At 43.6% G+C, this 27,049-nt stretch overlaps 1 protein-coding gene across 1 annotated transcript in view; it reads right to left on the bottom strand.

Annotated features, from left to right (window-relative positions):
- Window positions 1-27,049, bottom strand: part of LOC146796344 (3-ketoacyl-CoA thiolase B, peroxisomal-like) — a 105,043-nt gene that overhangs the window by 16,034 nt on the left and 61,960 nt on the right. The window contains exon 7 of the mRNA XM_085628868.1: window positions 6,303-6,383. Within this exon, the coding sequence (XP_085484994.1) occupies window positions 6,303-6,383 (81 nt within the window). The remainder of the gene's footprint in view (window positions 1-6,302; window positions 6,384-27,049) is intronic.

Here is a 27,049-nt window from a genome sequence, read left to right as displayed (position 1 = left end):
GGAATTTACAGGTTAATGAAGTCAAAGATAAAATTGAGGCCCTGCCACGTGGCTTGTTTTACTTTTCTTTCCTTTCCATACCTTCAACTTTAGCTCCCTGAAAAAGACATCAGAAAGTTTAAGTTGTTGTGAATGATTGGAGTGCAGGCAAGTAATTTTTCTTTATATCCAACTCTCCACCTATTCAACCTCTCACAAGCTTGTGAAGCAGTAATGGTATTAATGGAGTCAGCAAACAGTCTGGAGTACAGCCTCTCAAACCTCCGCATCAGATTTGGACCTACTGTCCAGGAAGAAGTGACAACATAAAACTTGCTGAGTAATAGGAGTGCAAAGAACTCTATGAAAAGCAAATGTAAGTAACTTTACTTTGATGGCACAGTGGTCTTCTGGAGAGAGAACCACTAAACAGACAAATGATTTTAGAATTGCAGAAGGTTATCCAATAAGCAGAGGTCGCTTTGTCATTTACAATGATTATTGGTCATGGGTGATTTTAGAAGTGTGCTATGTGTCTAGCATGTGGTCAGACGTTATGTCCATTATCACATGATTAGTGAAAGAAATTCGCCATAGGTGCATGGTAATTGATTACTTCATATCCACAAAGCCTTTAAGACACTGTCAAAGTGTTTGGATGATATCGTCAGTGATACCGTCAATGAAGGCATTTAACAGGTCATGATGGATGTGATATGTGAGGTCATAAGCAATGCGTGTCGGAGGCAAAAGTTACAGTTCCCTCAGAAAACAATAACTTGTGAATGTCAATGTTGGTTTGCTTTTTAAATGCTAATTTATACATCAGTTCAAGACTTAATGATTTTACTTAAACCTATACATATATATATATTTATTAGAAAAACACCTTAATGCTTCCTAGATGCCATGTAACAATTACTTTACACAAGAAGACAACTCTCCTAATGGTCACAATTCAGCAGGTAGATTTTAATGAGCTAACTAGAACATGTGCCCCCACCATCGCCAGTGTTGTCATCAATGATATTATTAGAGATGTTATCAATGATGTCGTCAGTGATGTCACTAAACAGGTCATGAGTGATGCAATCTGTGGTCATAAGCAGAGCATGGTGGGGGCAGAAGTTCTAGTTAGCTCAGAAACTAGAACTTGTAGTAGTTTTTTTTTAGTTTAAAATGCTACATTTTACCAGACGTTTTCACCAAACTAGAACATCACTTAAACTTTTGATTTTTTTCAGTGAATATTTGAGGTTTTTAATGCAAAGTAAAAAATTACCATACCTAATGTCAGAACCCATTTCAGAGGGCCAGTGTCAAGCTAGAGCTACTGGGCCCAACTGTGGGGATGGAGGCTTTTCCTACCGAAAGCCTGGCCTACTATGGATGCTTTACAACAGGGTCAAGTACTCCTTCAGCACTTTCAGTGGTAGCGCTGGTCGAGCAGTCCAAGACTTTTTGGGGTTGGGTGCAGGAATAAAGATACAGGGGGTTGAACACAGGCTTACAACTCAAAGTAGTATTTATATACTAACAAAAAGTTAAATATGGCATACACAAACTATGCACACAGCGCCCTGAGGCCAGGGCTCTAGTGTTCAACAGGCAGGCCCCGAATCCTACTTTCTTCTAACTGGTGGATATTCCCCAGTCACTATAGGTGACATTAAGGTTAGGCTCCACTAGCAGCCTGAGTTTTAGGAGTCATACTTCGACTCTTTTAGAGAAGTCAAAAGAGTTTCACTGCCAAAGCACTATCTGGCATACAATTTCCCCCAGGGCCTTCCGGCCCTTCAATCAATCTTACCCACACCAGCAGGGATTGCATGGCCTGAGTCTTCGAGAGCTTCTCACTCACAGGTGCGGAGGCTGCAGTGGCGGCCTTTGGTGAGTAACAGTAGCTAGCGGCTCTTCAGGGGTAGCGACTGGATGTCCTCAGGGATCCTCCAGAGCAAAGGTGAGTTTCCTTTGATCCTTCCTACAGGTGGGTGGAGATTAGACAGCTTTTGGTTCAGATATCAGTCAGGGCTCGGGCAGCAAGGGACACCAGTGTGGCATCTCCTTTCAATGAATGCGTCAACCAGGCTACAATCCTTGTCTTTTTCGTTGGCCCCCTCTGGCATTGAGGGTCAACAGTCCTGCTTCACACTCCACCAGCAGCCCAATCGGCACAGCAGCAGGTTCCTCTTTCCTGTTGCCCGCTTTGGCATATGGGGCCACCAATTCTCCAATCACACATGGACAGCGGACCAATCGGCATGACAGTCCTCTCCTCAATCAAGGGATCCACTCTGCAGGATGCCCCAAAGGACCTCCCACCCTTCAGCTATCTCCCTTTCCTCACAGGGCACACTGGTCCTGGCCAGCAAATAGGCACTGGTGCTCCAGGGGCAGGTGGTCATGATTTTCCCCTGGATTATGTCCCCTCACCCAGCTGAGAGAATGGTAGGCCTTAAACCTCAGACCTGGTCACACGCAGAAGACTTTTCTTCTCCTCGCACAGCCTGACTGAATGCTTGACAATTTTGTGAGCCTCAAGCTCCCCTTCTATTAATCAATTTCCAGGAATCCAATCTGATTTAGAGCCAGAGTCTTTGACGCTTGTGTTTGGGATCTGTTCTATTTGAAGTGCCCACTACTCGGTTCTCTCTTCCTCCTGAAAGCAGTCTGTAACAGCTGGAAGACTCCAAATCCGATAGCCCCACAACACAGGCTATGGGAGCTACTACTAGAGCATCACACCCAGATGTCAGCCACACATTTTAAACCTTAATTTCTCCATATCTACTGAACGATTTACAAAAAAAAAAGAAAAAAAAGAAATCACAAAAAGTACGCTTTCTTGGTAAAGGTCTAGCTTTCTGCCAAATTTGGTGCAATTCTATTTAGCCGATTTGGTTGAAGTGCTGTCTAAAATATCCTTAGGAAACTGCATCGGGAAATTGTGATTTGGAAGCCCACTTTTCCTCTGCCCCCTTGACAGATCACCTCCAAAACTTTTCGCAAAGGAGTTAAGGTGGAAGAACTTTTCTATGGAAAATTTTGAGAAGATTCTTCAGATGGGACCCACGTTATTAGCAAAACAAAAACTCTTCCCATGGCAAGTCTGACTGCCATGTGACAAACCTTCTATAAACATCCCTACAAAAAACACCAGCAAATTCAGCTCAGCTCTTTCCTGGAAAGTTGCAGGGTGATCCGTCACGCAGGCACCGAGAAAAAGAAGGTCCCAAAAGCAAATTTGTTTAACGAGCGCTACCGCAAAAACTGCTTTACAAAATCACACCAAATTTAGCAGGAAGCTAGATCTTGGGGAGCAGATTGTGCTTTTTGTGATTAGGTGTAAATCCGTTCAGTTTTTGAAAAATTGAGGTTCAAATAGGTTTGTATATCCGGACGGTTGGGTTTGAGTGACTTTTGTGAGATTAAAAAAAAACAAAAAGACCAATTTTCGTCCTTGGGCCAATTTTCTCCCGTTGGAGTCAGAGTCCTGTGGAGGTAGCACGCTGACTGGCTGCCAGCACTGAGCTTTTAAAGGCCCCGAGACCCCATTCCCAGGGACTAGCTTAGTTGCTGTGTCTGGGAAGCCTATCCCTGGGCATAGACATTTCCTTGCTCGCACTAGCACGGGCAGGAAAACTCCAGCCTGGCGGGAGTATTTTTAAATCTCCCGCTACACGGGAGCAAACATGCCCGCGCTACTGCAGGCAGGGAAAGCAAGTCTGCTCCGAGCTGGAGGAAGATTTAAACATGCTCCAGCTGGCTGGGAGCAGACTTCTGTCCTGTTTCCCTGTTCGCAGCAGTGCAGGCAGAGATAACGCTCCCGTCTGGAGGGAGCATGCATAATTAGTTGCTCCGTCCAGGCGGGAGCAATGCCAGCTCCTGCACTATGTGGGGAGCCTGCTGGGGCTCCAATGAGGCCCTCAACTTGTAGGAGGCACCCACCTCTGTCCCCAGGGTTGGGATCCCTGGGGCCCAAGAAGGCTCGAGAGAGGGGCAGCATGCTCCCTCTCCATACTAATGTATTTGAGCCACAGGAGCTGAGGTCCCTGGGGTCTAATAAGGCTTGGGGAGGGGTTCAGCGCAGCCCCAAATCTTTTTTATTGCTTTTGGCACTGGGTGAGAGGGCCTCCTGGGCCTAATAAGGCTCTGGCAGGGGGGCTGTGTTTCCCCCTACACGTTTGTAGGCAATTCAGCTCTCAAAGTGATCCCCAGGCGCTAATAAGGCTAGGGCCGTCACTTTTGTGTAGGATTTCGACCCAGGAAATGGGGTCCCTGGCGCCTAAAAGGGCTCAAGGAGGGAGGCAGCATGCCCCCCTCCTTCCCTGTTGGATTGGTTTTGGTCCCAGAGGATGGGACCACTGGCGGCCTAAAAAGGCTCTGGGAGGGGGGGGGGCGCTCACCTTTTTTCTGCAATTTGGCCCGAGGGTATGGGGTCCTCAGTGCCCAAAAAGGCCTGGGGAGAGTGGCCATGCCGCCCCTTCTCTTTTTATTGGGATTTGGCCCCAGGGATGAGGTTTCTGGGGCCCAAGTAGGCTCGGGATTCAGGGGAGTGGTGAGAACTTGCATGCCCTCTGCTCCTTAATTATGGAATTTGGCTCAAGGGCATGGGATCCTAGGGGACTAATAAGGCTCGGGGAGGGTGCAGCCCCTACCCTTTAAAAACAAAAAATACCCTGGGGAATGGGGTTCCCATGGCCTGAAAGCCAACCGTACACCGCCCCAGCTTGTTGCGGTTTGGCTGCCTGCAGAGGGGATGGCCACTTCCACGCCACGCACAATCAAAGGCTGTGTGTGTGGAGTGGGGTTGACTGCCTCTTGGGGAGGAGGGGGTTGTCTGCCGGCCTGGCCTTGTATCCAACCACCTACCAAGCGCAGCCAAATGCATTGGCTTTATGTATGGTAACAAAATATTAAAAGTAAACAAGAAATTCACTGGAAAAAAAAAGTTAAAGTTAAGCTATGGTTAGGGATTGTTATTATATTTTTCTTTACATAAAAAAGCTTGGAAATTATCTGAAAAACAAAACGTTTAATTGACGATATAGTTAGGTGAAATGGTCAGTGACGTAACAAAAAAAAAAAAATTCACCAGTTATAGTCAAAGCTAAGCATATCTTCGCCCCCGTCATGCGCTGCTTATGACCTCACATATTACATCACTCATGATATGTTCTACGACATCATTTATGACATCAGTGTGCTACGTCACTGTGTAACCTGCTTCTTTCTGTGCCTCGTATCTAAAAACAATTCACAGGCCAAGTAGCAGGGAGACTACACCACCTTTCCCAGATGTAAGCCCTGTGCTAATGTGGATTGGCAATCCAGTAGAGGATCCACACTTCTTGCATTCAGTCTTTTCCTTGCACACTTATGTAGCCATCATAAGTGTGTAGTTGATGAAGAGGAACCAGGTACTAGCATGAGTGGCCAGGATGGGCTGCCAGAGCCAACAAGGAGGGCCACAGCATTTGAAAAACCCAAGGCTCTACTATTATTGCAGGAGTCATTTTCCCATTATGTTGGCTGATTTTGTGGTGTAAAGGGCAAGTTATTGGCCTAACGTTACTGTAACTGCTGCAGCCATGTTTTCTTGCTCATGCTAGCCACACCTAGAGGAGATGCCCATCTGTGTCTCTTTTCTGCTTCTCATTCACATCTTGGCTTTCCGGGACATGAATGCGCTGATTGGCTTGCTCTGCCAAAAATGCTTACATTCTTATAACAGCGTAGTCTTCTTCCCTTCTCATGATCTCAGTCTCCAGACAACTGTATGCTCCTTTTTTAGCTATATCCATGTGTCTGCTGCAAAACCGTTCTGATACTACTATAAAAGCATGTCCCGCCACTGTGCCCCCAGCACACTTCGCTCCCACCTTTCTAGGGAAAACTGCATGTCTGAAACTGATTCACAGATCATTTTTCTTTGGTTAAAAACTTACAGACTTTGATTGGCATGTGCACAGATATCTTGTGCCTTAATTTACTGCCTTTTCGACCATTTCTGTGCAATAATAAATTGAACGGGGGCATCAAGCTCAATGGAGGAAAACATACAGAGCTGTCCAGAAACATACAGGGGCAGGATGGCACAGCTAGTCCAAACTCAGGCAAAAGATTTTTGGCCCAGCAGAATACCTGCTGCTTGGAAACTTATGACTGAATCTACAAAAGCCATCATGGATATAGTTCCATTTTAATATAGGGAAAATGTGTATATAAACTATGTACCATATCATTATTTTCTTACTTGCATGCTATCTCACACCCGAAATCACTTTGGTCATCTTACTTGAAAAATAATTGGTAACACTTACTTTTGATGGGAAGAGAAAGCAAAGGCATCTTGCTTTTCCCGGCTAATTCCAAACCTCTCTGCAACATTTTCTGATGTTATGCTGCAAAAACAATATGCAAATATATAACTGATAAAAAAACATAAGCAGGATCCCACCGTCAGTACAACAATCAGCAAAACCAATTTTGTAACTGGAATTTTGAACCAGCACTGATATAAGTTTGGAAAATCAATACTGGTTACAATGAACAGATTTCACTTTTTAAAGAAATGAGTTTGATATAAATTTGGACTCACACTTACCTCCTTCATAGATTGCATTGTAGACCCTTTTTTTTCTTTTTTTTTTAAACACACAGAAGAAAAGTGGGATTCTATATAACAAGCATTGTCATAGCCAATAGGTCTTGCCTTTAAAACCTTATAAGTGTTTGTTTATGCAGCATATTATCCAGGGAGCTGTGCGCCACTAGTGATTGAAGAGCTATACAATTACTACACACTGGGTCATGCAGTGTGATCCAGGAATACATGCTTGCCTCAGGCACATTCCAAGGCTATTTAAAACACAGACATAAAAACATGCACCTCGATGCAAGTCAACAGCACTATAACATTCTGTGTGCGACTGCATCACTAAAGTATTGAGCAGCCTATGAAAAAAAAGCATTGAAGTACTTTTCAATGGCGGGAACGTCTCATTCCCCCTCCCGCGCACCTCTATTCACCAGACACCCTTCTCCAGAGTTTTCCATTCAAAACACTGCTCTTACCATCTGTTTACCAACAAGCCCCCTGCCCGCTCTCTGTCCCAGCCCTCTGGGTACAGGGGCACCGGACAAAGCAACAACAAAATGCTCCCATTTTTCAGGTAGAGGGGAAATAATGAATAAAGAGGGGCGACATCAGCATCACTTAATATCCGCACATCTAAAAATGAAAAAATTAACCTGGCCTTGTATGTAACAGATGGTTTTGTAAATCGCTTCAGTACCTTCGGGTCAGAGTTCGCACTCTATAGAAATGCCCCCAAAAATGTATCTAACTTTGTGTAATATAACTGGTGCTAATGTAAAGTGTTTCTCAACACCTTTGCATAGCTCGAGATCACATTATATAAACAAGCTTCAGAGAAAATGCGACAGGACTTGCCCAAGCCTTGCCCTTAACGTGCTGCAAGGGTGGGCTGCTAAAGGTCCGGTGACCGAGGCTCACTAAAGCAGCAATCAGCGAAGCAAGATGGGATTGGGGGAAATCCTGGCACTTTGAAGTCAGAGAAATTTAAAGAGGCAATTATATTTTTTAAAAGTGTCTGAAATTTCATCTCAGTATTTGAACGGAATGGGGAGATTCAGTCACGGGAGCCGAAGCTGAACCACCGAAGATGGGCAAACAGGGACACGAGCAGGAATCAAAGTAAAAAAAATCCACCAAACGAACACAAACTCAGTAGCATAATGTTAACAGCAATTGGGCGATGCTCTGTGGGAAGAAACCAAGCACAAAAAGGAGGGACAAAGAGGATGGATTAACCATTAGCAAGCAAGCATTTCTGAAAGACAATCGAAAGGATGAATAAAAAGGCAACAGACAGGCTGTAAGGCCACAGAGTAAATACTGCATGTCTTGAAGAGACAGTGCATGTGCTACCTAGGCTTGACCTAAAAAGCACTACATCGTGTCGAAGAATCGGTTTTTGGTCTGCGCTTTTGAAGTAGAGTTGGTACAAAAAAAACATTGGGGATGGAAAGGCAACTGCTTCTTTGTACAAAGACGACCTATGTACGGCCAAAAGGCAATGTAAAAAACATGAGAGCATCTTTGGAAACACTCTTACTGTTCCTTAGCCAGACACAAATATAAGCAAGGTTTGCAGAGATATAAATCACTCATCAAAGACTCCAGGTCGCAGTATTATCATACACAGATTATGACATCACACAATCATTCTACGGAGAAGTTCCCAATCTATAGATCTTTAATGTATCCTGATGCCCCCTTTGCATCACAGTCTCCTACAACAACGTTTCACTCTACTCCGATTTCTTAATGAATAAAATAGCCAATTTGATTGACCTATCTTTACATCCTCTCTTTTCCCAATCTGTGTGGGTTTTAGACGCACTTTTAAAATGAACCACTTTTGACTCGATGTCACAGAAGGAGATTAGGGTGCTTTTAACCTCGATTACCTCTGCTTACCCATTAGATGGTATTCTTCCCAAAGCAGCACAAGGTTGATCACCCTCTCTCATACCAGATATGCATGCCATTTGCTCTCCATCACTGAAGTTTCGGACCATACCGGACAGATAGAAAAATGCCATAAGAATACTACTTCTGAAAAAAGCCATGTAAGATACTCAACAACCTTTGAATTACAGTCTATTTCCCTATTACGATTTCTGGCCAAAATCACAGAAAGATGTGTTAACCTACAACTCACTAACTTTACAGAATCTCATTCTGTTCTCTGTCACTTTCAATTCGACTTCCTTGTATGCATTAGCACAAAGACAGCGTTATAGTACGGCTGTTAAGCCTGTTTCCTATCGAAAATTGTTCACCTTGTGATAGAAAGCTGAAAGTTGGTGCAAACATTTGTCTTTGTAATAGTAATCATATAAGAGCAAGACCTCAAATGGATATTGCCTATGATGTCATACAGTCTAATCAAAATCCAAGCAAGCTGGTAAATATCAAAAAATTAATTTTAAATCTTTTGATTTGCTTCAAATGTGGCACAAAAGTTCATGTGTACAAGTCAGTGCATGTCATGTGCATGCCCATGTTGAATCTAGACTGATGTCAAATATAAAATGGATGCCAAAATAATGTAGAAAACTTTCAAAGTGCTTATAAATTTTATGGAATTATTCATACTTATTGACATTTATTAATATGTATTATATATTAATATGTACAATTCTATTTTTTTTCAGCTTCAACATGTCTTCTGTAATGCCTGAAAATGAGAAGCATGTCGAAACAATACCTTATTGCAACACCCACAACCAGTGGTCAAGCTGTCCAGCATGATAATTTTGCAACAAATTGGTCCATGTACATTCTTTGTCAGGAAAGCACTTCAGAAAGACTTATTAGCCCAGCAAATGCTACATGCAAATATTATGGGTTTGGATGTAGTGTTTTAGACCATAACCTAAAGAAATTTAAAGGACTGGAATGTGCAACTATGAATATTGAACTAGAAAATCTTAATGATGGTTCTGGCATTGAGCTGATATTAAGGACTTGCAATTCATTGTGGCATAACTTGTGTTTTAAAAAGTGTGACAATCCAAAGCTGCAACAGGTTTAGAAAAGAAAACAGTGATGCGGTCTACACGGTAGCCCATAAAACACATTCGGCATTTCCAGTCAGAAAAGCAATTTTCTTCTGTAATGAATCAGATACATCTGTAATGCATTAAGCTAATGTTTGTCAGTGTGCCGAGTTAGTTCAAGATACAGCACTTACTGTATAATTGGCTACGGGTGATATGCCCACACAGGATGCTGAATCCCATCATAAATGTTTAGTTGAACTCAGAGCACGTAGTGTACAAAAGAATAAAAAACAAATCACCTCAGTAGAAGGAATAGCTCTAGCCGAGCTTGCATCTTATCTGAAAGATTCGCGAGTGGGAGATGTTAAAACAATTTTCAAACTCTGTGACTTAGTAAACCTTTACACAAGCAGAGTAAAGCTGCTCGATTCCACTGCAGGTAAGGTCAAGTCGACAAGACTAAAAGATAGAATGCTCAGAAATACAAGAGGTTTGAAGACATACAATGAAGGAAGAGATGTCCTGTTAACTGTCGAAGAGGACGTAGGATCCGCATTAATATTTGCCTTTGACAAACCAAATTTTGACGCCATAAATATTGCTAATGCAGCAAACGTTGTTAGAAGGAAGTGATGCAGAAATCTGAAAACTTCAACGGGACATTTGGGGATGATTGTAGAAACCGATCAGTTTCGGAATCGCATCTTGTCCTTGTTAAAATTATATTTGATGGATCATAAGAGATCAGTATTCCTGTGAAGCAGCCACTACCAATATAGCACTGCCTATTTCCGAATTACCAATGTTTAACAGTGTAAATAATTCAAGAAAAGACTCTTCTTCAGTTCCTAGATATAACAGCAACAAAGAAACTCATCTGTCCATATACATTGCTCTTACTATACACAGTCAAACGAGAAATCGAGAACTTATAGGCAAGCTCCATAAACTAGGTATTTGTATTTCATATGATAAGGCTTTGCAAATATCTGCTGACTTAGGAAAAAGCATTGCACACTGTCTGAGAGTGAACAAGTTGTGTGCCCACCAAAACTGAAGTTGCAAGTACTCACCAGTGGAAATATTGATAACATAGATCCCAACCCATGTTCCTTGACAGCTAAACACTCCTTACACGGACCTGCAATAACTCTGACACAACACCCAGAACAAGAACTAGAAGGAATTGATTGTTTTATTGAGGTGATTAATCCGAATATGCCAAAGTCAAAACAGATTTCTAATCTTCCAGTACTGTATACAAATATCGAACCGGCTTCAATGAAGAATACCGATTATCACGTCCCATTACTATCTGTAGTAATTGATCGCCAAAGTGATCTATCACCTATGAATATAAATGGCTTGAAAAGTGATGCACAATGTTGAGAGTGAAAATATTTCTTCTGATGAAAACATATCTTGGACAGCATACCATATTTCACTGCTACTATCCATCAATAGACCACTGTCAACAACTGCATTGTTGCCGCAGTTCACAGAAAGCGCGCACTCTAAATCCATGGTCTTGTATTGCATGAAAGTCATTAAAGAGTCTTTAAAGAGTTCATTATCTCGATCCAGGACAAACACCCATTATTTCAATGGAACAACCTCTCTTAACCCTAGCAAAACAAATTCAATGGGATGTACCACGTCTATATAGTGAAGATACATATGTTGTGAGGATGAGGGGAGGGGAGAGGACTTCATATCGAAATGACTTTCTTTAAGTGCTTGGAGACTGGCTTTCGAACAATGGATGGACCAGGGTTTAAGTGCTTGCAGACATGACTACCATAGGAAAAGCTGATGCTATATTGAAGGTTTCCCACTTAACCTGTACACGTCATGCTCATCAAATTACTATTGCTCCGCTGTACATATTACAGAGGAAGGCTTATAAAAGTTATCTTGATGAAATAAGGGAATTTTCTAACTGGATTAGGTGGAAATCGAACGAACACCCACACTTCCAATTTTGGGCTATCAATATGGATCTGCTGATACTTTAACTTGTTTGTTCAATTAGATAGGGTAACTTTGATTTGCATGTACAAGTACTTGATCAGAGGGTTCCATGGATGTCTGCTACAAATCAGAAACTCTCAATGGTGGTCTGTCCACATTCGCAACATGGTGACACTAGCAGAAAGCTACCAACACATTCACTCAAGAGTTTTGTACAGGAAAGATGGTTGTCAATAAAAGCAACAGCACATTCTCATTAATTGCTTTAGATCAAATTCAGGTGCAGGAAAATGCTATCATCAAGAGAGATGGAGGTGCTGTAGGTCTGACAGAAAATCCAGGAACTCTCAGAATGGATGATATCTGGCCCTGAGATTTCCAGTGTTGTAAATGAATTTGAACAAGCATTCGTAAATGCAAAAAAAAACCACCCTTTGCCACAATGAACAAATATCTAGTGCACCCAAATCTTTTGCAAAAGATGTCAAACCTCTACTGTACACAGTTGAGGAAATCGATAATCAGTTATGGAGGAAAGCGGTGATCTAGTCTAGCTGGACTGAAACAAAGTTGTGCCTGCTACAGTTATCAAGTTGGTGAAAACAGCACATGAAATAGGTAGATCAAAATATAACCCCGGTTTTCATGAGGTGTTGCAAATGTGTTCGGAACCCATAAAAGATACAATACAAAGGAAACAACTTCAATTATTCAGCACCAGCCTGCGTCAAACTTCTGAGTCCAAAGACAAACTATCCTCGTTAGAAAGTATATGCAATCCATTTCCTACATTACATATTGGGTGTCAGGCAAGAAATGGTCATTTGGAAGAATTTTTCAAGCACGAGAATCTGTCTTTTCTGCCATCTATATCTGTGAATTTGAAAACTAAGAGAAGAACAGAAGTTACAGGTTTTGGACTGCATTGCCTTAAATACCACCATACACAACACTGCTCCAGAGGTGGATGCAAATATATTAGATGGGACAGATATAGTAAATATCCCACCCAAGTCTTGTAAATCATTTGATGATTATGCTTAGACACTTTTTATACCCTGCATAGAAACTCAAAACAAGGAACAAGAAATGATTGGTTCTTGTGTGGGATAAATATATTACTGGAAGCATCAAGCAAACTCTTAGAAAAAAAGAAAAAAAAAAAAAAAAGAGATGAGGGTCTTTGCAAGCGAGTTGAATCTAACTCTCCTGTACGCAAAGACAGGCATAGTTTACTTCGACAGGACGAAACCAAGACAGAGATGTATGGTTTAATGAGTAGGCATGTGCAACTTATTAACATCGAAGGAAAGCAAGTAATGGTCACCTGTCGGGATAAAGTTGCAAGTTACAAATCAATTAAGAATTTTTAAATCATATCGCCGTGCAATCATGCGGACACACAAGTTATGTTCATTCTTTCCATGCAGCAATTGAAGGTCACTCCAAAATAATAATTTGTACAGTAGATACCAATGTAGTTGTTCTTGCAATTTCTAATTTTAAATACATTTGATGTCAAGAATTATGGTTAACATCTGGCACAGGAAAAAAGTTCAGCTAAATACCAGCTCACAGTATTGCAGCAAGCTTAGGCGTTGATATATGTGAATCCACATTGGCTGCGAAACCACATTGGATTTTCATGGGGGGGAGGGAAAAGGGAAGAAAGCAGATTACGTCACCTGGATGGCACTATCTTCTGCTACTCCAGCATTTAAATTTCTTTCAGACCGACCAAGTTCTGTTGATCCTGTTCTTTTCGTAAATGTCGAGATTCACTGTACTAATGTATAGCTGCACTTGTCCAATGCATGAAATAAATGGTGGTCACCAATTCAAGTTTGCAAGTGTGAACAGAATTCTTGAAAACATCCCACCTACACAAGACACTCTTCTTCAACATGTTAAATGATCTGCGTACCAAGGGGGCGCCATGTTTGGGGTCAGACTTTAGTGCCCATGCAAGAATTGCCAAATGTAAATGATTTAGGCTGGAAGCAGATTGATGGAGTAATGGTACCACATTGGAAAACCATTCCGGAGGCATGTAATGCATGCAAATAACTTTTTGTTGTTGGTGCAAAAAGTGGTGCTGAAATCAATGCAAATGCTCAAAAGTGAGCCTCCCATGCAAGACCTTTGCCTTTGCAGTGGAAACTTATCAAGATTAAGACCGTATACAAACTCGAATCATTATTGTTTCATATTATAGAAATGTTATCATGGTTTAATATAGTGTTATATTGTTTAATTACAATAGAAACATTATCCAAATGTTCATAGTATGTGTTTTAAGGATACAAATTAAGCAAGTTATAGGTTTAATTTCGCTACAGTGTGTATTACTTATTCCTGGCGTCCTTATTGGCGGCCATTTTAATTTTTTATTGATGACATCACAGTACAGATCCAACGTGGGCATGCACTTGACATGCACCGATGTGTACACATGAACTTTTGGGCCAAATTTGACACAAATCGGAAGATTTCATATTATTTTTTTGATCTTTGTCAGCCATCTTGGATTTCAATTAGACTATATAACGTCTTAGGGAAGATCCACGTGGAGTCTTGTTCTTATTGAATTGAATTGACGGAACATTTGTAAAGCGCATGGTTACCCAGGGGCATCCCAGCGCTAAGACGCCAAGTAAGCTACGAGAAAAAATTACTGGAAAAGAAAAGTTTTCCGGAGTTCTCTGAATTTAACATGGTCAGGTTCAGAGCGTATGTGGAGGGGAATACTGTTCCAAAGTCTGGCGGCATTATATGAAAACAGTCGGCCTCCACTACGTGCACGTTTGATCTTAGGTACACAAATGAGACCTTTTTTCCCTGACCTGAGGGCTCTGTTGGGTACATAAGGTTGACTCCAGGTACGAATCAGAGGCGGGCCCTTTCCTGACAGTGATTTGTGGGTGATGCAAAGGGCTTTAAATTGTACACTTTCTTGGATGGGAAGCCAATGTAAGGTAGCGAGGGCCGGCTTAGCAGAAGAACGTTTGGGAATGTTCAGCAGCATACGTGCCACACAGTTCTGTACGATTTGTAATCTTTTAATGGTAGCCCGGGGGGCTCCCAGGTATAGCGCATTGGCGTAATCAAGCCGTGAGAGGGTGAGAGCCTGCACCAGTAGTCGTCTCGCCGCAAACAGGAGCATAGGAAACATCTTTCTAAACCTTCTTAGTAGTCCATAACAGCTTGCTGACACTATACGGGATTGCTCTCTAAAATCTAGATTGCGATCACTCCAGATTCCTAGACTCTTAACTCGGTTTTTTGGGGCAGGGGGTCTAGACAGGTAAGCCACAAGTGATCAATATTTGGGGGGCGGATTTCCCAAAGAGCAAGAGTTCAGTCTTGGATCCGTTAAGCTTCAAAAAGGAACTGCTCATCCAACTAAAAACTTTCTGGAGGCAGGTGGCCAGATCGGGGTCTAATTGGTTAATTTGCTTCAAGGAGACAATTGAGTATCATCAGCGTAAGAAACGACCTGTACCCCAAATGGGAGTACTGTTTCAGCCAACGAACTCATGTAAACGTTGAGCATCGTGGGGCTCAGGGAGGATCCCTGTGGAACCCCACAAGTCAACGGGATAGGCTTCGAAGAGCATTCTCCTTCGAAAACCGTATAGACCCTGTTTTGGAGAAAAGACTGTAGCCCCTATAGTGCCAGCCCAGTCACTCCGGCATGCCTCAATCTTTGTATCATAAGATGATGATTCACGGTATCGAAGGCCGCGCTGAGGTCCAACAGGATAAGAGCAGCGCAGCCTCCATTATTGAGGGTCTTCCTAATTTCTTTTACTGAAGCCAAAATGGCTGTTTCTGTGCCTTGTTGGGGTCTAAAGCCCGTCTGCGTAAAATGCAGACGGTTGTTATTTTCCAAAAAAGCTGATAAGATCAAATTGATGTGTTTTTCCGCTAATTTACTAACTCCTGGCAGCAAGGAAATTGGGCGATAATTCTCCCAATTGTCTGGATCAAGGTTAGTTTTTTTTTAGAAGCGCTTTGACTCTAGCATGTTTCCATTGTGGTGGTACAATCCCCAGTTTTAAGTGAAGTATTTATACAGTCAAGTATGACTAGTGACACTGCTTCCGAAATTTTATGGAGAACCGTGGGGGGGGGGGGGGGGGGGGGGGGAGGGGAGGGAGGGGGGCAGCATCTAATGGAGAACCCGATTTGAGTTCTTTAGGCAATCTTTGCAGAGTCTTGAGATCCAGAGAGTGGAATTCCTCCAGAAGGATGGTAGTAGAAGGATTGAGTCCATCATTTGATGCAAACATTTGTGAGACAGAAGTAGGAGGGAAGGAGTTATAAATGGTTTGTATCTTTTCTGCAAAGAAATCAGCAATTTGATCGCAACGCGATTGCACATTGTCAGTGCCACTAAGGGAGGTAAGAGGTGTGAGAAGAGCATTGGCAACTTTAAATATCTCACGTGAGGAATTTGCCGATAGAATCTTTCCTTGATAATAAAGAGCTTGAGTATTTTTAATTTCATTTTTATAGATTTTAATACCTTTACAGTGCTTAACTCTACTAACGACAGAAAAGTCCTTCCTCAACTTCTCAAGTTTGTTACATGTCTGTTTAAGCAGACGTAGTTTGTGGGAATACCAAGAGTTTTTTTTTTTTTTTTCCCCCACCTTTTCTGAAATTTCTTCCTTGGGGAGAACAGAATTCAGTGCAAGATCGATCCAATTATTAAAATTATCATTGGCAGTGATAGGGTTGGGATGAAATGGGGGAGCGGTGGCCTTCAGGTTGCTGGTAAAGGTGCCATTTACGAGCAATTTTTGTAGCTCTAACAGTTCGTATGTTAGCATCAGGTAACGTCCAGTTAAAAGGAAGTAGGAAGTGGTCTGACCATGTAATCAGAACAGCGTCCTCTACCAAGAGATGGTTTATGTTGGAAAAAATAGAGTCCAACAGGGGGCCTTTGGTATGCGTAGGACTGTTCACTTTTAGCATGAATTGGAACATTGCCAGTTTTCATCGACCAGTTCTTCTGTGGAGACTGATGAATCATCATCAAAATGCAGGTTAAAGTCACCCAGAATTGTAAAGTTAGGGGAGGCGCTGGCTAAATTTGCTGCCACCTCAGGTAAGTCCTTCTTAAAGAGCCCATGGGGGCCTGGGGGGATGGGGGGGGGGGGCGATATACCAAAACGTATATGTGGGAGCTAGATCAATCACAAAAGAAAGACTTTCACAATCAGGGACAGGGTTTGCATTTATTCTGCAAACAAAGTTATCCTTATGGATTATGGCCAGGCCGCCTCCACGCCCTAAATGGCAGTCAAGCCTTTGAATAGCATAGTTTGGTGGGAGAGATTGAACAACATCAAAGTCAGTATCATTACTTAACCACGTTTCAGTTAAGAACTGAACGTCAGGATTCCTCTCTTCGGGGAGTAAATAAATTTCTGTAGAACGTTTAGGAAGCGAGCGGCAATTAAGTAGCAGCATCATACACTTTTTTTCATTGGGAGTGTTATATGATTACTATTACAAAGGCGAATGTTTGTACCAAGTTTCAGCTTTCTATCACAAAGTGAACGATTTTTCAGTCTAATAGCTATACTATTAGGAGCTGAGACTAATGAATAAAGGTATGCTGCCCTCGTCCTCCTTGACCTCTTGGCTGCCTTCAAAACAGTCTCCCATAATATCCTGCCAACTAGGATAAGAGAGGCTGGTATCTCAGGAACCATGCTTTAGTGGTTGTCTTCTTTTCGGATTGGTTGTCTTCAAGATTATTCAGTGGCTTACTTTCACTCCTCTCATATTGTCGGTGTCATTGCTCAGGGCTCCTCTCTTAGCCAAACCTTGTTCAATATCTCTGTTGCCCCTTTCTCATTGCATCTCTTGGTTTGTCGATTTTTGCTTATGCTGATGACACACAAATTATTTTTAAAGTTAAAGGCCCCGGTCCAGGTTGTGCAGATACCAGTGTCAAAACTATCTACACTCCTTAGCCAATTGGATGAAAGTTAATTCCCTATGTTTAAACACAGATAAAACGGAGGCTCTGTTTTTCTGAAAACCGGAAATGTGGTACCCTTGCTGGTGGACCACCTCCAGTGGTACAAGCTCTATTTTAGCTACATCGACTAGCAATCTGGGAGAGATTTTTCACCCTAGCCTTTTGTTCAGAGTCAACTTCTCTCAACTCCTGTCAGAGTATTTTTTTAAGCTTACGGTTTTAAGAAAAATAACTGCCCTTCTACCTCCTACCACCAGAAAGATGTTAGTTCAGTCTCTAAACCCAAGTAGGTTGGTGTACAAAATTGGATTATTTTTTCAGAGGGGTGGATGCCCCATCCATACAACAACCAGAATCCTTGTCAGGGTGAATCACAAAAGTCACTAAATAAACCTGTGCTTAACCCTCTGGTAGCTTGGCACAAAGAAGTCATGCTCAACTTCGAGGCAATGTGTAAAGTATTTATGCAGAACACAAACATTCTTTAAGCAAAACCACAACACAAGAAAAATCCCAAACCAATTCAGAATAAAAGAGTAAAATGTAATAAATAAAAAAAATGACACACAAAATGAAATCAGCAGAACCGTAAATATTGCATTTTAAGTATTAAGTGAAAATAGCACTAAGCACCACTTACAGTTATATGGTTGTGCTAGTCACGTGTTTAGGCTGACTACGATACAGTGCAGGTCGGATACAGGAAGCAGGTTAGTCCTGTTGAAGAGTTACCTTCACACGTCCAGAGCGAAGAGTTCAGCTAATGTTGGAGGGGCTGTGAGGAGGAGGATGTTTTTGGCATAAAGAGCAGATCAAGCATCAAGGACGGTTGTTGCTGTAGTGCGGAGAGCCGGTCGTTGCTGGAGCTGCACATTGGCCGCGGCTGTCACTGCTGTAGCACAAAGTGCAGGTCTCCCCTTGCTAGTCATTGCAGATGGTTGCTGTCGACGCGAAGAGCAGGTCTTACCTGAGCTTTGCGTTGGCAGTCGTAGTGAGCGGCAAGGTCCTGGTGTTAATGGACATACTTGCAGGCATTAGGAGCCCACATTTCAGGATTTTCACCTTTTGCTTCAGAGGAGCTCTCCCTGATGCCAGCCAAGGGTCCAGGACTTAGGGTGCACATCTTGGGGATCACAACTCACTCTGGAAAAGGCCAGGAGCAGGGCTCAGGCAGGTCCAGTTGCAGCTGATCAGCTGGGTACTCGCAGGGAGGCCTTTGGAAGCTTGCTGTGTTCCTGTAGCTCACACAAGAAGTCAGCCAACTGACCTTTGAAGTCACTCTGGGTAGCCTGGGATCAAGGCAAGCAGGTTCATTCTTCCCTTTTCAGACAGCAAGGAAGACCTTCAAGCAGCAGGGCATTCCTTCTTCTGAATCTTCCAAAGGCCCAAGAGTGTTCTGGCGAGTGGTTCTAAAGGTTCTATTTTTATACGTGGTGCCAGCCACTTTGTGGGGTAATTCCCTGACCTACCCTCAAAACTGTTTCTGGTCAGTTGTTACCCTTCGCCTCGTCCTTGCTCCAAACTGTCTGAGGTGACAAAAGGCAGGGCAGGATTGGAGTCAGGAATACCCTGTCCCAGAAACACATAGGCCTCATTGTTCACTGTCTGAGACAAAAACACATTCTGAGTTGGGGAGGGGTGGGGGGGGGGGGGGAGTGGGGCATTAACTGGAGCAGGCAGCTAGAAACTCCTGGAAAGGCCTCAGGAACTTTGGGCAGGAAGAAGCTAACTTACTAAAAATTGCATTTTCATAACTATAATCTAAAATGAGACTTTACAATTAAAGAGGATTTTAAAATCCAATTCATTTGAGTGCAAACAGCACATCCCTATCTGCTCCCGATCTGAAGATATACTTATTAGATGTAAGACGGTAACCCAGTGTTAGCCTATGGGAGAGTTAAGTCGTACAACAGTGAAAATCTATTTAAGCAGTTTTTCACTTTCAGGACATGTAAAACGTAAACCCACATGTCCTACCTTTTAAATACAATGCACCCTGCCCCATGAGCCTTTAGTGCCTCCCTTAGGGGGGGGACTCGCAAGTAATTGAAAGTTTGGCCTGGCAAAAGTTTTATTTTGCCTGGTCGAAATGGCCGTTTAAAACTGCACTACCAGCTGCAGTGGAAGACCTGAGACAGGGTTTGCAGTGCTATTTTAGTGAGTGGCACAATAAGTACTGCTGCCCACTAGTAGCACTTAATTTACAGGCCATGTATACATTTAGTACCAATTATTAGGTACTTACAAGTAAAGCAAATGTGCAAATTAGGTGTAGTCCAATTTTACCATGCTTGAAGGAGAGTGCACAAGCACTATAGAACTGGTTAGCAGCTAGTTTACGAACCGACATAGGTCTTGCAGGCAGCCAAAACGGTGCCTCGTGCTTCATGGTAAAATCAGGGTCTAGCAGGAACACAAATCATTCTTCCTTTAAAAAATAAATAAACTGGCAGATACAACAAACTGTGTGAATCGCACCAAACAGACAGGTAATTAAAAATGCTGCTTTAAGAAGCAATTTATTGAATGCTGAGATCTGCATTATCATAGCGGCGGTCTTGCTTGGGCACAAAAGGAACATCTGTGTGGCCATGGTTGGCTTACCTACATGAAATTTGAGATGCAAAGTCTTAAATATTAGTTTCTTATCTCATTGGGAAATAAAAAGACTGTTTCTACTAATATACAATATATAAAATCCTGTAAAATATCAATGGTTTTAATTCAGTTATTGATCCTGAAGCAGGTGGGATAAAGATTAAGGAGCCAACAAAACGCTGCATTGACCCAATAACTTTTAAAGTATTTTGATTGTATACACTGGTTTTCTACGTTATTTGTGGATCAAACTGTGGAACACTATCACAAGATTTACGTGAAAATCAGTCTCTCCCTCACTTCAAGTCTAAACTGAAATTCCTTCTCATTAACAAATATTAAAGCACACCCTCGTAAGCTTCGATAGCTCCTGCTGCCACTATTAAAGCCTAGTCTAGCCTTAGTACCATTCTCTCGGGGAAAACCTTTATGCCTCCACCCCCTACACCACAAAGAAGCCGGTCTATAGCTACCCGTGAAATATCTCACCCATTCAACTCTATTGCACATCGCAGCTCACTGTGAATTATTGGTCTTATCCAAGTCTACTTACTCCCCGGACAACTTGTGCAATTGTAGAACAATTGAAACAAAGCACAGATGCACCACTCAATAAGAAAAATTTAAATCCGTAAAAATGACGGGCAAATGTATATACATTCAAATTCTAGTGTTTCTTTATCTCTTTTATTATTTCATTTTTCTTTTTTCAATGAAGACATGCGATGTTTGGCACGTGAGACAGCCGACGCGCTTCGTTCCCTTATGGGACTTCTTCAGGGCAAATAGGGAGGATGTAGTTCAAAAAGTCTTCAGAAACGATCATGTGTAAAGAAATCACGATTTTCCAGTAAAAGATACTCCCCCATCCATTGGGATATATTGTCACATCAAGTGCGTCGTACAGATTGCGACGACCACACACGGTATGGTAAATAGATGGTCCAATTGCAGTGAAATCACAATTATTGTATATATAAAAGTATCAAGTGTAATCTTGTCCCTCCACGGTCCTCAGGGACAAATGGAAAATCAAATGAACTCTTCTTTGAGAAAAACACGTAGACGTCCACTTATAATTCTAGTGGGCAAACCACCCCATTAAGGCGGGATAACAAACAACCCCGATAAGGCTGCGCAAGAGGACATATGTAGGAATCTTCGTATGAAACGGCAAACAAAAATGAAATTTGAGCTGCAAAGTCTTAAATATTAGTTTCTTATCTCATTTGGAAATAAAAAGACTGTTTTTACTAATATACAATATATAAAATCCTGTAAAATATCAATGGTTTTAATTCAGTTATTGATCCTGAAGCAGGTGGGATAAAGATTAAGGAGCCAACAAAACGCTGCATTGACCCAATAACTTTTAAAGTATTTTGATTGTATACACTGGTTTTCTACGTTATTTGTGGATCAAACTGTGGAACACTATCACAAGATTTACGTGAAAATCAGTCTCTCCCTCACTTCAAGTCTAAACTGAAATTCCTTCTCATTAACAAATATTAAAGCACACCCTCGTAAGCTTCGATAGCTCCTGCTGCCACTATTAAAGCCTAGTCTAGCCTTAGTACCATTCTCTCGGGGAAAACCTTTATGCCTCCACCCCCTACACCACAAACAAGCCGGTCTATAGCTACCCGTGAAATATCTCACCCATTCAACTCTATTGCACATCGCAGCTCACTGTGAATTATTGGTCTTATCCAAGTCTACTTACACCCCGGACAACTTATGCAATTGTATCTATGCTTCGCTACCTCAAAAACTGCACAGATAATGTTCCTAAGGTCCTCCTTTATTTTGCCCACGCGTGATGCAACCCAGAGTTAATAGTTGGCCATATCTTTGTTTACTTACTCCTCATGTTACCCATTGCAAATGTATCAAAGCATTGTCATAGCGTTCTATATTTATGCTATCGCTACCTTATTACTACATCAGCCACTGACGGGAAGACATTCATTTATTTCTCTTACATACTGCTATTTGTGTCGACCTCAGAAATGTATTGCTACTGTTTCTTATACACTCTTACGTATCACCTATGAACTGCAATTTTGCCTGTATGTCTACCCAAATATGTTTTATGTAAACTACATAGTTTAATACCATGTATAAACTGTGAAGTGCTCTGATGTCCTCGGGTCGAGCTAGCACTATATAAAACTCTACAAACAAATAAAATTACAATAAAATGTTTTCAATGATGTAGGTTGTCTAATGGATGATAAACTATATTAACAAATGTCACTAGTATTTTGATGTGTCATCCTGATCCCAAACCCTCCCAATTTTAAGTACTCACTTATACCGGATATGGGAAGTTAACTCTTGTTCTTGAAATTGGGTTCCTGGTTGCCTGGGAAATGAGCCCTGGTCAAGCAGTAACCACAATTGTAGTCATGGTAAGGCACTAGCAATTCCAAAATTAACATGTGCTAACCCTCTGGTAGCTTGGCACAGAGCAGTCAGGCTTAACTTGAAGGCAATGTGTAAAGTATTTGTGCAACACTTCAAACAGTAAAAACAGTGAAAACACCGCACAAAAATATTCCACACCATTTTAAAAACATAGAACTTAATTTAATATAAACAAGATCAAAACAACAAAAATCCAAAAATGTAGAACCTGAGAATTTGATTTATAAAGGGTGTAAATAAAAATAGTGCTAAAGGGTAAAGCACTAACTTGGGATATCTGGTCACACTGGACCAGGTAAAAGCCCAAAGTTCAGGCCAACCGTGATGGGGCGTGGACCGGAACCAGTGAGACCTGCTGAACAAAAGTACCTTAATCAGAGGTTGCGGAGAGTTGTGTGGTCAAGGATACGTCGCGCAGCAGAGGGGATGCGCCGGTTCCGTAGAGCAGCAAGCTGCGGTGCGATATCCCGATACGTCGACATAGAGGATCCTGATGATGGGGCTTGTGCTGCGAAGATCGGTCAAGGATACAGTGTGCAGTCGAGGCAATGTGTCGGCTCCGATGAGCATGGAAGCTGCAATGCAGAGTTTTGTCATCTTAGAAGCTGGCGTTGACAGGAATGCGAGGACCTTGCACAGGGAAGAGAGTCTTGCAGCGGCGGTTCCGAAGGAGATGCGTCGAGTCCGATCAGTGCAGCAGCAGCGATGAGCCAGTTTTGATCGGCGCAGCAGCTGTTCCGACCCGCATAGAGGCAGTGATGCGGTGGTTCCAATCTGCGCAGCAGTGCCGATGCACCGGCTCCAATCCGCCCAGCGGCGGCGGTGTGCCAGTTCGGCAGAGGATTCGTTAGTTCAGCAGAGGAAGCGCTGGTTCCGCTGGAGCAAGCACCTTAGGACCACTTCTATGGGTCCAGGTCTGGGGTGACACCACTTGGAAGGGCAGATTCACAGTGGTCATGTACACAAATGTATGCCCAAAATCATTGTGTGTAAAAGGGAAGGCAACTTAAGAAACCTGAGCATGTCAATGGTGGTGTTTCTTACCAGGCCTATCCTGACAATGCGACAACAGTGCCCCACACCAGGTAGAACAAGGTAGGAGTACACTATACACAGTACTTGTATGAGCGCATATATTCACTGTTATAGCAAAATGGTGAAATCATTTATACTTTTCACTGTTCTCAATTTGCTAATCAAGCTATTCAGTTTCTTTATACAGATTATCACAGCCCACGTATTTTATACAAGAATCACAATGCTTCAGTAAATATTGAAACACCTTGCTGGGTATTTCTCGGGTATTTCTTTGAGTATGCATGATAACCCAATCAAAAGAGTTCTAGATCTGTTACCACGATTCCTTTGGGGGCTCAGGGTTGTCAGGTTCAAACATTTCCCACACATTTGTTACCCTGTAAGGTTAGGGGTGCAGATTGTGCACTGTGGGCTTGCAGGACTATAGGCCAACATATCCTGAGGGTGTGCACGGATTCAGTCTGGAACAATCCTGACGTTAATGTTGTCCAACAAACACACCGGTTTCACCGGAGAGGTAGAAGCCGTATGACACCGTCGCTTTTTCATCCTAGGAAAGAAAGATTGATCTCGGTGTGCCTCTCAGTAGGAACCTCAGCATTCCACGGGGACCAGCTCAGTTCAGTACTTTTGTCTATATACGGGAAGGCCAGGCTAAGTTGAATTTTGGGGTCTCCTCGTCAAATTTTGTGGAAGGGCCTTATCAGTTTGTGTGAATTTGGGGAAGACTTAAATAATAGTGATAAAAAGCAGTATAACAAACAATCAATAATTTTCAAATGGGGAGGTGAAAACTTAAACTTCAGAAACAAATAGGAAACAGGATATCAAAACACATATAGGAAGAAAGAACACAAAACGCAGAAAAAACAGATAAGAGTGACTAACGTACCACTCGCCAGTGTGGATCCGGCTGGATCTAGGTCGGGAGGGAGGAGGAAGGGTGGCCCCTATCAACCCTTGGTATTTCCGAGACCCCAAGATGCGCAGCGCCCTGGTAAAGAAGGTAGAAAAAATTTTCAAGGACAATCAGGGAACCGTTGACTCGGCGGTGTCGCTGTGGGAAGCTTTTAAGACCGTGCTTCGGGGGGAGGCCCTCTCCCTAGTAGTGGCTGCAAAGAGGCGTAGAGATGGTGAGATTCTGCAGGTGGAGGAGGAGATCGCGGCTCTGGAGGGAGCGATGGAGGAGGAGGTTACAGAGTCCTCACTGCATGAGCTTTGTTTGAAGCAAACTGAGTATAAAGACCTGGTGACGAACGCCGCTAAGACCCTCAGTAGGGAACAGCAGGGCCGACTGTATGATGTTGGTGACAAGGCAGGGAAACTCCTGGCTTGGCTGGACAAAAAAGAACGGGTCAATAGAGTGGTGCCAGAGTTGACGGGAGAGAGGGGAGAGGCGATTGTGGAACCTGAGGGGATTGTAAAGAGCTTCTCGGACTATTTCTGTAAGGTTTATGCCTCTGCGTCGGATAGGCCAACCGAGGACTCGTGTGACCTCCTCCGTGATATCGAGTTGCCCTGCCTCTCTGCTATAGATAGGGACGATCTGGATGGTGACATAACGGTCGACGAGGTGGCGGGGGCTATCCGCGCGTTAAACTCGGGTAAGGCTTCGGGACCGAACGGCTTGCCGATCGACCTGTACAAGCTGTTCCCGGATAGGGTCGCCCCTCACCTGCGCGCCATGTTTTTGGAGGCGCGGGGGGGTGGGGCCCTCCCGTTGGATCAGCGACTGGCGTCGATTGTGGTCATACACAAAGAGGGTAAACCCCGCGATAAGTGCGCCTCATATCGGCCTATTTCACTTCTTAACGCGGAGCCGAAAATTCTGGCTAAACTCCTGGCGACCCGTTTGATTAGGGTACTTGGCGACTTAGTCCACCCGGATCAATCCGGCTTCATCCCGCACCGAAACACAGCGCTGAATCTTAGGCGTCTTCATGGCGTCATCGCCAGGGCGGGCACGTTGCGTGAACCGGCTATTGTGGCGTCTCTTGATGCCACGATGGCCTTTGACACGGTGGAGTGGGCATACTTGTGGGCCGTGCTGGCCAAGTTCGGTTTTGGCAGCGGTTTTGTGAGCTGGGTGAGGTTGCTGTACGAGGGGCCGCTAGCTAGTGTTGTGGTGAATGGTCGGGCGTCGACTCCGTTTCAGCTTGGAAGGGGTACTCGGCAGGGTTGCCCCCTGTCGCCTCTGTTGTTCGCCCTCGCCCTTGAGCCGCTGGCTGCGTGGATACGTTGGCACCCGGATATACGGGGCCTTCGGTGGTCGCCTGAACACGAGGACCGTATTTCGCTCTATGCCGATGATATCCTGTTGTATCTTGCCTCACCCAAGAAGTCACTTATAGTGGTCTGTGACGTACTCACATCTTTTGGTAGGAACTCGGGTCTTGTCATCAATTGGAGCAAATCGTACTTGTATGTTCTTAGTGGCGAGGTTCCACCGATCCCTAGAACATGTTCGATACAGATCGCCCAGCAGGGTTTCGTGTACTTGGGGATCTTTATCTTCATGGACTCGGCTGTGCGCTATGAGAAGAATCTGCTCCCCCCCTGACACGCCTGAGGCGCGATGTTGAAGGTTGGCGGAGGCTGCCGCTCTCCCTCGTTGGGCGTGCGGCCCTGTTCAAAATGATGTCTCTCCCCCGCTTTCTCTACGCCTTACAGAATACCTTGGATTGGGTGCCGGCCAAATACTTCGGGAGGTCGAAGGCCTCCAACGGACGTTGCTGTGGGATGGGCGGCCGCGAATTGCTATTGCAAAGCGGACGCTTCCATGGTACGACGGGGGCATTGCGCTCCCAGATATCCGTCGGTACTATTGGGCCACACAGCTGAGCGCGATCAATCATGGGCTTTATGGCCCTGCTCTCAGCCCTGGGTATGCCATGGACAGGTGGTTGCTGCGTGGTGGTAACTATTACAGGGCGTTGTACTCGCGATCCCTAGACTCGTCCCTCACGGGGCCCACCGCTGTGGCAGTGCGGGTGTGGAAGATGGCAATTGACTCGCTGGGCTGGAAGGATAAGCTCACCCTCGCTACCCCGTTGTTTGAATCGGAGAGATTGGGAAGGCTTTGGCATTCAAAAGGTTTTGATAAGTGGGACCTGATTGGCATCTCCAGGGTGGGTGATGTGCTGCATAAGGGGAGGGTGAAGTCCTTTGAGGAGTTGCAGACTGAGTATGAGCTGGGGCCCTCCGAGTATTTCAGATACATTCAGATGCGCCACGCCCTCCGATCAGTCCTCGTGGAGGGTGAGAAGGTGCCCGAGTCCTCTCCCTTGGAGGACCGGGTCCTTGATGGCCACATGCCCGAAAGCACGATCTCGCTCATATATAAGAAACTTATAAACGTCCGGGCGGACATGCTTCTGGGGCTGAGGGACCAGTGGACTAGTGATGGCCTCGAGTTAGATGATGAGGATTGGCAGTCAGCTG

Source organism: Triturus cristatus, chromosome 10, assembly GCF_964204655.1.
Source record: "Triturus cristatus chromosome 10, aTriCri1.1, whole genome shotgun sequence".
Classification (NCBI taxonomy): Eukaryota; Metazoa; Chordata; class Amphibia; order Caudata; family Salamandridae; genus Triturus; species Triturus cristatus.
The sequence above is the reverse complement of the archived record's forward strand: the minus strand, read 5'-3'. Positions and strand labels throughout refer to the sequence as shown.